General features: G+C 36.0%; 1 protein-coding gene across 6 annotated transcripts in view; it reads right to left on the bottom strand.

The window, feature by feature from the left end:
• OSBPL8 (oxysterol binding protein like 8) overlaps positions 1–13,350 on the bottom strand; it is a 204,585-nt gene that overhangs the window by 66,556 nt on the left and 124,679 nt on the right. Inside the window, exon 1 of one of the 6 annotated variants that reach the window (XM_032644816.1) lies at positions 4,082–4,525. The exons of the other annotated variants lie outside the window; for them this stretch is intronic. Coding sequence (XP_032500707.1) covers positions 4,082–4,226 — 145 coding nt within the window. The 5' untranslated portion in view covers positions 4,227–4,525. Of the gene's footprint in view, positions 1–4,081; positions 4,526–13,350 lie in introns of those variants that run through there. 6 annotated transcript variants of the gene reach the window in all.

Here is a 13,350-nt window from a genome sequence, read left to right as displayed (position 1 = left end):
TGTCAATAAGTGAAGTATCAGAGCTAATTCAAACTTAGGTGTAACTTTAAAATTCATGCTGTTTCTAGAATGCCAGGGTGTGTCTCAAGATCCAAGGCCAACGTCTTCTGGGAGCCTTGCTTAGATTGTGTAGGCATAGAGTTAGCTGTCTCTTCTGAGACACAGCACTTGGTACATTTGTACTACCATATTTACCACAATGTACTTCAATTATTTGTTTTCATGTTCATGTCACATACTTGACTGTGAGTTCCTTAAAAGAAGGGTTTAATTCTTAATTATCCTTTCAAATACAAAGTTTGATAAACTGATCCAAAAATTAATAAAAATGGACTGTACTTTTACTTGTAGTGGCTTTTAAAAATAGGTGAAATATAGCACACCTTCAGAAAAATGCATAAAATGTAAAGGCATAATTTAATGTATACAGTGATTATTTGCATAACCGCCACCCAAATCAAGAAATACAGAATTGTCAACATCCCATAAGAACTACTCCCCACCTGCCCCATGCCATTCTTGATCACAATCTATCTATTCTTCTTTCCCTCAAAGGTAACTACCTTGACTTTTGCAATTATTATTTACCAGCATGTCACAGCAGGTATTTCATTCATTGTCATTGCTGATTAGAATCCTACTGCATGACTATATCACTATTTATCCATCCATTGTTTGGGCTGTTTCTAGTTTGTCCCTCTTACAAACACTGGTGATACGAATATTCTTGGAAATGTATCCTAGTAGACATATATATCCATGAATATCTCTAGGGTTTAAACCTAGAAGCGGAACTCCTAGGTCAGAGTATATGTGCGTCTTCAACTTTAAGAATACCATATTGTTTACCAATTTGCTTATTTTTCCACTAGCAGTGTGTGTGAGTTCTCCTTTCTCCATATCCATGGTACCACATCAATATTGACAGATTTTTAATATCTTTGCCAATCTGTGGGTGTGTGTATCAATGGTAAATCAATGAGATTTTAGTTTGTGTGTCCCTGATTACTAATGATATTGAGCACTATCTCATGTTAATTACCATTTTAATTTTCTCTTTGTGAAGAGCCCAGATCTTTTGCACATTAAAAAAAAAACAACTCATTGTCTATCTACATTAAAAAAACCTCATTGTCTACCTTTTTCTTAATTTATATAGGAATTCTTAATGTTTTCCAATTATTGGTTCTTTGCCAGTTATATTTATTACAAATATCTCCCCATTCTACGGCTTGTCTTTTAATTCTATGCACGGTCTCCTTGATGAATAGCTCTTGATTTTAAGGTTGTCAAATTTAGCAATTTCATTCTTTTAACCGTTAGTGCTTTTTGGTCTTAAGAAAGTCTCCCCTAAATCTGTGGTCATGAAGATATTTTCCAATAATGTAGTAGTAAACAGAGTTTACTTTCTCTTACTAATTCAATGGACTATGATTCCTGAATAAATTAGCACTCTGCCCCTAATTCTAATTTGTTAACAGAATACAAGTGTTATCAGCATTGATAAGGTACAAGCTTTTTATATACTTCAGTAAAATTTGGTTCATTAATGTTTAGATATAATACAGCAAGTTTTATGCTGCTTTAATCTTGTTAAAATGAGATTATATACACATATCTACAAATGCAGATTGAATAAGTATTTACAAAATATAGAATTGCTACATAAACTATACTGAATACAGCCAAGAATCAAGAAATTGTATAAGAAAAAAATCTCCGAGAAGTCAAAACATACTAAACAGATCTATCTATGTACTAAAGCTTACACAGAGTGTCTGTCTATAAACATCTTTGTTCAAAGTTTATTTATTCCAATTTCTAGGTACATGGACAAAGGGTACCATTTCTATTTTATAACTCATCATAAAGAAAAAGGCCATACCAATATATTCCTTAAGGTAGAAGTAACAAAAAAAAAAGGGGGGGGAGTAGATTTTCCTAAGGAAAACTAAAATGATAAAAGGGTTGTGGTCAAAGTGGTAAAACAAAGTTATCTCTAAATATCACTAATGTAGAACCCCTCTTTCTCTAATGATGTCAGAAAAATCAATAAAATGTCCCAGAAAAAATTATATTTTTTACTTTTAACTTAAAAGAAATACATAAAAAGCCACTTCTTTGAAGTACCTAATTCTACTTCTTAGCTGATAAAATAAAACATATTTTTAAAAGCTTTTTATCATGGCTGGTTGTAATAAAACTGTTGGTTGTATTAAGAGGAATATGGAAGCATCCCTATGAATATGATTTTCTCTATTTCAAGAATTAGAAAACAAAGCCAACCATTTACTTTTCCATTCAAACAAATCTATCTAGAATGACCTTCAATATTTTCTTTGAGAATAGAAACTGACAATTCTGTCTTCAATTACCTAATGAAGTAAAACCCAAATTTCTAAACAGGGAAGTTTTCTATTGTTTAGTAAGGTAACCTGATTATTCTTTATATTAAGTAGACTCATGGCATGAAGGTCAGCAAACATGTGCTAGCAAGCTTGCTGGCTTAAAAAAAGAAAATCAAGAAGACAAAGACAAATACAGAAATGGAACTAAGTCACACTGTAAAAGCAAATAAGTACAGTATTTAACAACATTAAAACATTTCTGTGTGTTGCATTTTCAGAGCCACTTGTGAACATAGACAAATAGTAAAATTTACACCATTTTGAGAACATTAAGAAAGAAGCATGATAGTAATCATGCTACACTAAGAAGACTAAATTATGGACTATGAATGTTGTTTGAAACTTATGCTACTTAGGCAACAGTTCAGGACTATGGTTTCCAATTCTTTTCGGAAACCCTGTTAGAAAAGAAAATGAAATCAGTGAATTTACAATAATTTACTTAATTGCCCAAGTAACACTTTCTACAAGTTGTTTCATCATCTCAAAAGAATGCATATACTGCCTAGCGGCATGAATATTCACAAAAAGCTAAGAATAAAGGTTAGTGTGAAAAATGAAAATATAATTCGAATTTCACAAAATGTGTGTCAGAAAAATATATAAACAATTAGGGCGCAGTGGTTGCGAGTCCGCCTGCCGATGCAGGAGACGCGGGTTCGTGCCCTGGTCCGGGAAGATCCCACGTGCCGCGGAGCAGCTGGGCTCATGAGCCATGGCCACTGGGCCTGCGCGTCCAGAGCCTGTGCTCCGCAACGGGAGAGGCCACAGCAGTGAGAGGCCCGCGTACCGCAAAACAACAACAACAACAACAACAAAAAAAACAATTAAAACAAGCACCAGTTTCAGTCAATACTTCTTTACCATGAGTATTAAAAGAATATTTTTATTTTAAAAGAAAAATACAACCTTAAAAGAGTAGATATGATTATGTAGCAGCTTAATATTTTGAAAACAAAACAGAGATTATTTATATTTTAAAATTTATAACCAAATATTTGCTACAATAAATCTTTTTCAAGCAATAAAAGATCAGCTTACATCTACATCTCATTGATCAAGTGTTTAATGTTCGAATCATAGCTGTCAATGCCTAATTTCATTTAATAAATACTACCAGAAAAATAACATTTTTTAAGCAAAAACTTATGATACCCAAACACATCTAACAACACAAAGTAAGGCATTTCCAAAATTATATTTAGGTAGAAAACTTCACGTTAGTCAGGACTTAAGCTATTAAAGTTTAAACTAAACATCAATTTTCACAGTTACTATTTTGCTTGAAATAGTCTAACAAGTATCAACATTAAATATGTGGGTTTCATTTGCAATTGGTTTATCTATAGAATTTTATCTGAAGTCTAGAAAGGGCTTTATTTTTATCAAAGGGTTATAATATTTATTTCAATAATTAAAGCAAAAATTTATGCTATCAGCACTCAAGATTCATACTTCACTGAATCATTAGTTTTCAAGTTCAAGCTTAAAGAGACTGTAAAAGAAAATATGGAAAAGCCAAGCCATATAGCAGCAGTTACTAAAATCTAACCTTTCACTATAGAATTGTTTTGTTTAAACAAAAGCAGTTTTAAGATGTTAAAACATCTAGTTTATTTTAATAAAAAATCTATAAGAAATTAAGAAAAGAATACAAGATTAAACAAACAAACCTGGCAACGAAGGAGAAAGTTCATTGTATCCTCCAAATGAAGCATTCCGGACCAGCTTTCGGCCATCAATTCGTGGAGGAAATAAAACAGGCGAAACCACAGTACAGGAAGAAAATCTACGTTGTTGTGAGCTCTCTTCCTTCATGGCTTAGAAAGTCTATTTAATGTATATGCTCACCCAGAAGCCTACTTAGACGAATATGGCAATGACAGGCTTTTCTCTCACATCCAAATATAGCAAAACTCACCAGCACAAACAAAGGACACACACATTTAACAGCAAAGGAGAAGGACCAGAGACTGTCAAATCAGCAATAAACAGATAGAGAAAGAGACTGACAGAAAAGGCACTAAGTCATGCTGCTGGGGTTTTTTAAAAAAATGAACTGATAAACAAGAAAGGCTATTCCACCGTTTCACCTTTTTATCAAACCAGTAATGCCTTGGGTTGAGTTGCTGCTTTAGGAAAACAAAGCAAGATCAATACTTAGAGATTCAGGCTGAAGTAATAAGATCAGTTTCTCTTTTCCCAAAAAACGCAATCCTCTTCTCATATCCATTACATTTTTATAGTATCGGCCACACTTCCCACCTCTTCCAATTCTTTCCTTTCCAGTTTTTGCTTACTTTAAAAATGGATATACACATAACACTGTTTATCTTTCCTGAAGCTTCTAGATTTATATCTAATCTACTGCTTGCTTCAGCCATGATTAAGAATTCATAAGGAAAGATATTCTTTCACACTCGGTTCTGATGGATTCCAGCGGCTAAAGCAGAGAACAAACATTTAAGTTTTACCTCTAGTAGGGATATATGCATCATTAAGACAGTGTTAATGCAAACCAATCAACAGAAAAGATTAAAGGGACACCATTAATAATGCTGCATGCCCCAATATATGTTTCTTTGAAACAGCTGCTGTAGTTCCTCTTCATTACATTTAAACTTTTCAAAATATATAATCTACCAACAAGTATTTTCCACTTAAAACTTATTAAAATAATGTAACATTATTATCACAGTAACAGATGGAAATATCTTTCTTTTCTAGGTTAAAACTAAGTGACTGGTATGATCCCACATCATTAAATCTAACAGGAAAGACCCATAGCCAAAATGATACACTATGTCGTCTCTTTATTCCTAATCTTTAAAACTCCAGAGAATTCTTTCCTACTTATATTAAAATCCATTTGCCTCACTCTACACCTTAACTAAAATGAAAAACTCTAAGTCAATTACTTTCTCTATATACTCTAGACTGCTTTTTCTGATCACATTTCTTTCAACCTGGAAATACACCTCCTTAGCTAGACAACAACAACTCAATTACAACTGATTTAGTGGTTCATTTTATAGACCTTAGTATAAGATCTGTTTCCTTCCTTACTATGCATACACTTCAAGGCTGGTTCTCCACTCATATACAACAGCATCCCATATAGTCTCAGACTGTTTCTCTTCACAAGAAAGGACACTTAAAAATAAACAAACAATATACACATATTATTTCTTTGACAAAGGTATTTCAAAATCAATTAGTAGTAAAAACAGTTTATGGTTGATACCTACAACTATAACAGGTTTTGTGTGTTTGTTTTTTGGGTTGTTTTTTTTTCTCTTTTCTCCATGCCATGAAACATAGATTACCATTTAATACAGGCAAAAGAAAAATAATTATAATTAATTCATGCAATGGTACTTGGCTCTCAAGACATGAAGAGTATAACATCAAAAAAGGCATTTATAGTATAATGGTTAAACAGGATTTTAAATTAAAACTGCCTGAGTCCAAATCCTAGCTCTATCCTAGCTGGATGCATTTGAGCAATTGACTTAATTTCTCTGGGTCTCTGTTTCCTCATCTATAAAATGCTAATAATATTCCCTATATTACAGGATTGTTATAAGGATCAAATTGGATAATATACATGTAAAATCAAGAACGGTTCCAGGTTAAAAAAGATACTGACCTAAGGTATTCCCTCCTAAAACTTGACAAAAATGACAGGAAACGAGTATTTTTTTAAAAATATAAGCAGGTATGGGTATGTATCCTACAAGCATGTATCCAGGAGAAGATACATCAACAACATAAGTTTGACAGTGGAGTGCATGAAAGGAACTTGTAGTCACTGTCCTGCAGATTCAGGAAAGCTTAACCACAAACCAGCAGTGGTAAAAACTGAGAACTAATCCTACTCATGGCAAAGAATCCTTGTGCATATAATTTACAGCACCAAGATCAGGAATCAGACAAGTTACTGACATCAATACTGAAATCAAGACAAAAATACAGGCAAGGCCTTCAAAATTAGAAGGAAATGACTTCCAATTTAGTATTCCATACCCAGTCAAATTATCAATTACATATTAGGATAAAATAAAGATATTTTTAGATATGCAAGGTCTTAAAAATTTACTTTCCACGAATGTTTTTAAAGAATTTACTAGAGTAGCCATTCTCACCTGGGGTTCTACAATAGAAATAGGCCTAATGCACTAAAACATCCACTCTTCAGAATGAATTAATTTTTTCTCCTATGCATCTATAATGGCTCTAATCATGTACCATATACTTGGGAGAATTGAGAAAATATTCACCTATATTATTTTCCACAGGCCTTCCTTACTTCCCTCTAAGGAACTTCCTTGAGAATGGCTATACAAAAATATATGATCTAGGGCTTCCCTGGTGGCATAGTGGTTAAGAATCCGCCTGCCAATGCAGGATTACACGGGTTCGAGCCCTGGTCCAGGAAGATCCCACATGCCGCGGAGCAACTAAGCCCATGCGCCACAACTACTGAGCCTGTGCTCTAGGGCCCGAGAGCCACAACTGCTGAAGCCCATGCTCCTAGAGCCCGTGCTCCGCAACAAGAGAAGCCACTGCAATGAGAAGCCCGCGCACTGCAATGAAGAGCAGCCCCTGCTCACCGCAACTAGAGAAAGCCCGCGCAGCAATAAAGACCCAACACAGCCAAAAATAAAGTAAATAAATTCGTGCCCCGGTCTGGGAAGATCCCACATGCCGCGGAGCGGCTGGGCCCGTGAGCCACGGCCGCTGAGCCTGCGCGTCCGGAGCCTGTGCTCCACCAACGGGAGAGGCCACAACAGTGAGAGACCCGCGTACTGCAAAAAAAAAAAAAAAATATATATATATATATATATATATATATATATATATATACTCTACCAAAAAGTGATGGCAAATAAAGAATGCATGGAATACAGGAAACAGGATACTGAGCTTAAAAAACTGTCATCACCAAACGTCTCCTACTATCTCTTTTTGACCCAAAAGACAAATTCTGTGGGTGAGCTTTGCCCAAATTCTTTTCTGACCTTGGCTTGTCTTGACAGTATGCTGATGAAGCTTTTTCTCTTTCTCTCAGCCCCTGATGTCTGGATAAACTGAGGATACTCCAAATATGTTGAACTGTTTTTTCTTAAAGACTTTATTTTTAGAGCAGTTTTAGATTCACAGCAACATTAAGAGGAAGGTACAGATATTTCCCATATACCCCCTGCCTCCACACATGCATGGCCTCTGCCATTATAAATTTCCCACACCAGAGTAGAACATTTGTTACAACTGATGAATCTGTATTAACACATCATCATCACCCAAGGTCCACAGCGTACTTTAGGACAGAATACCCAACCTTTCTGGCACCAGGGACCGGTTTTGCGGAAGACAATTTTTCCACAGACCGGGGCGGGGGGCAGGGGGATGGCTCAGGCGGTAACGCGAGCAAGGGGGAGCGGCAGATGCAGCTTCGCTCGTTCGCCTGCCGCTCACCTCCTGCTCTGCGGCCCGGTTCCTAACAGGTTCCTAACAGTGAAAATGGAGTATTTTCACTGCCCTAAAAATCTTCTGTGCTTCAACTATTCATTCCTCCCTCCTCTCTAACTCCTGGAAACCACTAATCTTTACTGTGTCCATAATTCTGCCTCTACCATAATGTCAGGTAACCGGTACCATACAGTCTGAAGCCTTTTCAGGTCGGCTTCCTTCACTTAGCAATATGCATTTTAGGTTCCTCTATGGCTTGATATCTCATTTCTTTATTTTTTTTTGTTAATTTATTTATTAATTTTTGGCTGTGTCAGGTCTTAGTTGCGCACGCAGGATCTTTCGTTGCAGCGTGCGGGCTCTTCGCTGCGGTGCGTGCAGGCTTCTCTGTAGTTGTGGCATGCGGGCTCCAGAGCGCGCGGGCTCAGCAGTTGTGGCACATGGGCTCTCCAGGTGTGGTGCGCAGGCTCAGTAGTTGAATTGCGAGAGCCCAGTTGCCCCGCAGCATGTGGGATCTTAGCACCCCCATCAGGGATCAAACCCATGTTCCCTGCATTGGAAGGTGGATTCTTAACCACTGGACCACCAGGGAAGTCCCGATATCTCATTTCTTTTTAGCGCTAAACAATATTCCACTGTCTGGATGCATCACAGTTTATTTATCCTTTCACCTACAGAAGGACAAAACTTGGTTGCTTCCAAGTTTTGGCAATTATAAAATAAAGTTGTTATAAACATCTTTGTGTAGGTTTTGTGAGGACATAAGTTCTCAACCCCTTTGGATAAATATCAAGCAGTGTGACTGCTTGACCATATGGTAAGAATATGATTTAGTTTTGTAAGAAACCTCCAAACTGTCCTCTGAAATGATTGTACCGTTGTGCAGTTCCACCAACAATGAACGAGAGTTCCTGCTGTTCCACATCCTTGCCAGCATTTCACGATGTCAATGTTCCAGATTTTGGCCATCCTAATAGGTGTGCAGTGGTTGTATCTTGTTGTTTTAATTTGTACTTCCCTGATGACATATGACATGGAACATCTTTTCATATGCTTACTTGCTATCTGTATATCTTCTCTGGTGAGGTGTCTGTTAAGGTCTTTGGCCCATTTTTTAATCGAGTTGTTTTCTTATTGTTAGAACTCTTTGAATATCATTGGATAAGTCCTTTCTAGGTGTGCCTTTTGCAAATATTTTCTCCCAGTCTTTGGCTTGTGAGCTCATTCTCTTGTCACTTTCTTTCACAAAGCAAATGTTTTAAATTTATATGTTCTATTTTCTACCTATTCTTGGTAGGACATGGTGAACTAAAAGGCAGAAAATACCTTTCATGACCATATTACTGTAAGGTATCTAGTACATAAACTGCAAGCTATGATGAACCCTATGTATCCCAGGGCTCACTTGCCCAGTGCTTTCCAAAGAAGAGATTCCTGTTAAACTCTCAAAGAAATCAAAGCCAAACTATAACCCAGAGACTCTATTCAGCTTATCTTTTCCTGGGAATCGTTATGACTGACAAGGGCCTAATTTCCAAAACATACAAACAGCTCATAGAACTCAATAACAACAACAACAAAAACCCAATAAAAAAATAGGTAGAAGAGCAAAGAAGACATACAAATGGACAATAGGCACATGAAAAGATGCTCAACATTGCTAATAACTAAAGAAATGCAAATCAAAACTACAATGAGGTATCACCTCACACTGGCCAGAATGGCCATCATTAAAAAGTCTACAAATAACAAATGCTAGAGAGGGTGTGGAGAAAAGAGAACCCTCCTACACTGTTGCTGAGAATGTAAATTGGTGCAGACACTATGGAAAACAGTATGGAGGTTCCTTAAAAAACTAAAAAGAGAATTGCCATATGATCCAGCAATCCCACTTGTAGGCATATATCCAGAGAAAACGCTAATTTGAAAAGATACACACACTCCTATGTTCATAGCAGCACAATTTACAATAGCCAAGACATGGAAGCAAGCTAAATGTCCATCGACAGATGAATGGATAAAGAAGATGTGGTATATATACACAATGGAACACTACTTAGCCATAAAAAAGAATGAAATAATGCCATTTGCAGCAACATGGATGGACCTAGAGATTATCATACTAAGTAAGTCAGACAAAGAAAGACAAAAATCATATGCTATCACTTATAAAAATATGACACAAATGAACTTATTTACAAAAACAGAAATAGACTAACAGACATAGAAAACAAACTTATGGTTACCAAATGGGAAAGGGGGTGGGGAAGGGATAAATTAGGAGTTTGGGATTAGCAGATACAAATCTATATATATATGTATAGCTGAATCACTTTGCTGCACTATACCAAAACTAACACAGCATTGCAAATCAACTATACTTCAATAAAAAATCTTAGGACTTCCCTGGTGGCACAGTGGTTAAGAATCCGCCTGCCAATGCAGGGGACATGGGTTCGATCCCTGGTCTGGAAAGATCCCACGTGCCACAGAGCAATTAAGCCCGTGAGCAACAATTACTGAGCCCTCGCGCTGCAACTACTGAAGCCCACACGCCAAAACTACTGAGGCTGCATGCTGCAACTACTGAAGCCCGCGCACCCAGAGCCTGTGCTCCTCAACAAGAGAAGCCACCACAATGAGAAGCCCGTGCACCGCAGCAAAGAGTAGCCCCCGCTCGCCACAACTAGAGAGAAAGCCATGCAGCAACGAAGGACCCAAACGCAGCCAAAAAAAAAAAAAAAAATTAAATAAAAAAATTTTTTAAAGACCTGCAGCATAATCACATTTACTGTGCCTTGCTGGCTAGATTCAACTACTGTAAAACTTAGAGCAAAGCTGAACATTCTTCAAACATATCTGGGTTAACATTTGAATTTATCATCTCTCTCATTTTACACTACATTATCTATGTATGAAAACAAGAAAAATTATAAAACAAGAATGTTGTAAGATCATCATAATAGTTTTGAAAGTCATGTGAAACACTTATATTAGAAATAGATTATGACCTATGGATAAACTTACTTATTTTGAACATGCTTCTCAAAATTCAAGTTACCACTCATTGGTAAGTTGAAAATCAATTTAGTGACTCACAAATAGCATTTAAAAAAATGAAACAGAATAAGCCAAGATAGGAAATATTAGAGTGCATCATACTCTGATATTAAAAGGCGAGTTGTTTCATCAATCATTTGTTTAAGACTTTTTTTTTTAACATCTTTATTGGGGTATAATTGCTTTACAATGGTGTGTTAGTTTCTGCTTTATAACAAAGTGAATCAGTTATACATATACATATGTTCCCATATGTCTTCCCTCTTGCATCTCCCTCCCTCCCACCCTCCCTATTCCACCCCTCCAGGCTGTCACAAAGCACCCGAGCCGATATCCCTGTGCCATGCGGCTGCTTCCCACTAGCTATCTACCTTACGTTTGTTAGTGTGTATATGTCCATGACTCTCTCTCTCTCGCCCTGTCACAGCTCACCCTTCCCCCTCCCCATATCCTCAAGTCCGTTCTCCAGTAGGTCTGCGTCTTTATTCCTCTTACCCCTAAGTTCTTCATGACATTTTTTTTTCTTAAATTCCATATATATGTGTTAGCATACGGTATTTGTCTTTTTCTTTCTGACTTACTTCACTCTGTATGACAGACTCTAGGTCTATCCACTGTTTAAGACTCTTTATATAACTACACACACACATATTATGTTTTGGGTAGTGACATAAAATGTATTTCTTATATGGATCACTGTCAAAATAGGAAAACACTGACATAAATGATATTATTCCTTTTGAAATTCCCTAACACTAAAAAGAACTAATATCTCCTTGCCACTAGAGACCAGCTACATATATTATCTTTGGTCTAGGGACTCTTTTCCATATTAAAATGGCAGACATTTGAGCAGAGGAAAAAACCACAAAAGGCCATAATAAGATCTTTAGATGTTCCTGCTATATGCCCAAAGAAAATGCCCAGCTTCAACTTCTTTCTATAGAGCCGAAAGATTAGGACTGGAGAAGGCATCTCACTGTAATAACAGAACTCCAATGAGTTCCCTGGACAAATTCCAGACCATCTTTATTTTAAAAACAGATGAAGCAAACATAGCTGATATTCTGAAATCATCTAATTTGGTAGTTGGAAAATCCATCTAAACTCTATAAAGTTCCATATGCACACTCATGATAAAATATATTGATTTAAATTATGATGAAAGTATTATAAGAGCTATATACTTTATCTTGAATCCCAAGATAATAAACTTAGGCTTTAAGAGATTTTAGAATCCTTAAAGCAGCAAGAAGAGTTGGAAAAAGATCAAAATACTGAAAACAAAAATCAACCAATAAGAATTTAAGAAAGTATTATGTCCAAACATGAAGAGAACCACTGCCCTAAAAAATGAACTAAATATCTGAAGGTGGTACTATACAAATTCAGCAGTAAGTTTCCTTATAGAGCATGAAATTTAAAAAATAATATAGCTATCTACTATTATTTAAGCAGCACAGGGTTAGCAAAAAAGCCTATTAATAACCTTTCAAAGAACATATAAATTAAGATGGTTGATAATGATCTTTGCTTTAAAATATAAAACACAACAATAAAGTTCTCAGTCAATTTCCATCCTCCAATATGACAATTAATTTCTTAGCTGTAATTAGTAAAATTTCATTGATGATTATATGGCTTGAAAATTATACAAAGCAATCTTATTATCCCACATTACCTCAGAAAATAACTGTAGCTTCTCAGCATTAAATACGTTCTCAACTTAACAGCACATGTAAATGCACATACAAAATTAAAAGGATGGCTTAGTATAATTTTAGACTGGATAGCATTCTTGTCTATATATCCATATTCACAGCAATAAGTGTAAGACAGTACTTTCCTTTGGATGAAAAGTTATTTGTAATTATATTTGTATATTAGATTCATTCAATAAAAATTTAATAAGCACCTACTTTGTGTTAGGAATTATGTTAAGCACAAGAGAGTTATGAACATAAAAGTCCCTAATTTCTGCTCTTACCGAGCTTTCAACATATGTGAGTTCATGTTCATTAAAAGTTGATTGAAACTCGGAGAGTCTATTTCCACAAAGTAAATGTTAAATGAAGTGCTTAGGTTTCTTTCTAAGACTGTTCACAAGAATCTAACTGAAAATGTAGTAAGAGTATCTATGAATGTAACCATCATAATACTACCTAATAATTATATAGTAATAAGCTTCCAAAAGTGTTTTCACATATGTTCTCAATAGATTCAAAGAACAACAACATGACATACAAAAGGAGTAGTATCCTGGTTTTACAGGTAATCAAGCTCTGAGGCGCATAGGCTCGAAGTCACACTGTAAACAAGCAATAGAGCCAAGATTAGAATCCAGCCGTGAGAGTAGTGTTTACTTTCCCCCCGTCTCCTCTTTCTGCTTTCCCTAAGCCTGCCAACACAG

Source organism: Phocoena sinus, chromosome 10, assembly GCF_008692025.1.
Source record: "Phocoena sinus isolate mPhoSin1 chromosome 10, mPhoSin1.pri, whole genome shotgun sequence".
Taxonomy (NCBI): domain Eukaryota; kingdom Metazoa; phylum Chordata; class Mammalia; order Artiodactyla; family Phocoenidae; genus Phocoena; species Phocoena sinus.
This window is presented reverse-complemented; position numbering and strand designations above follow the sequence as displayed.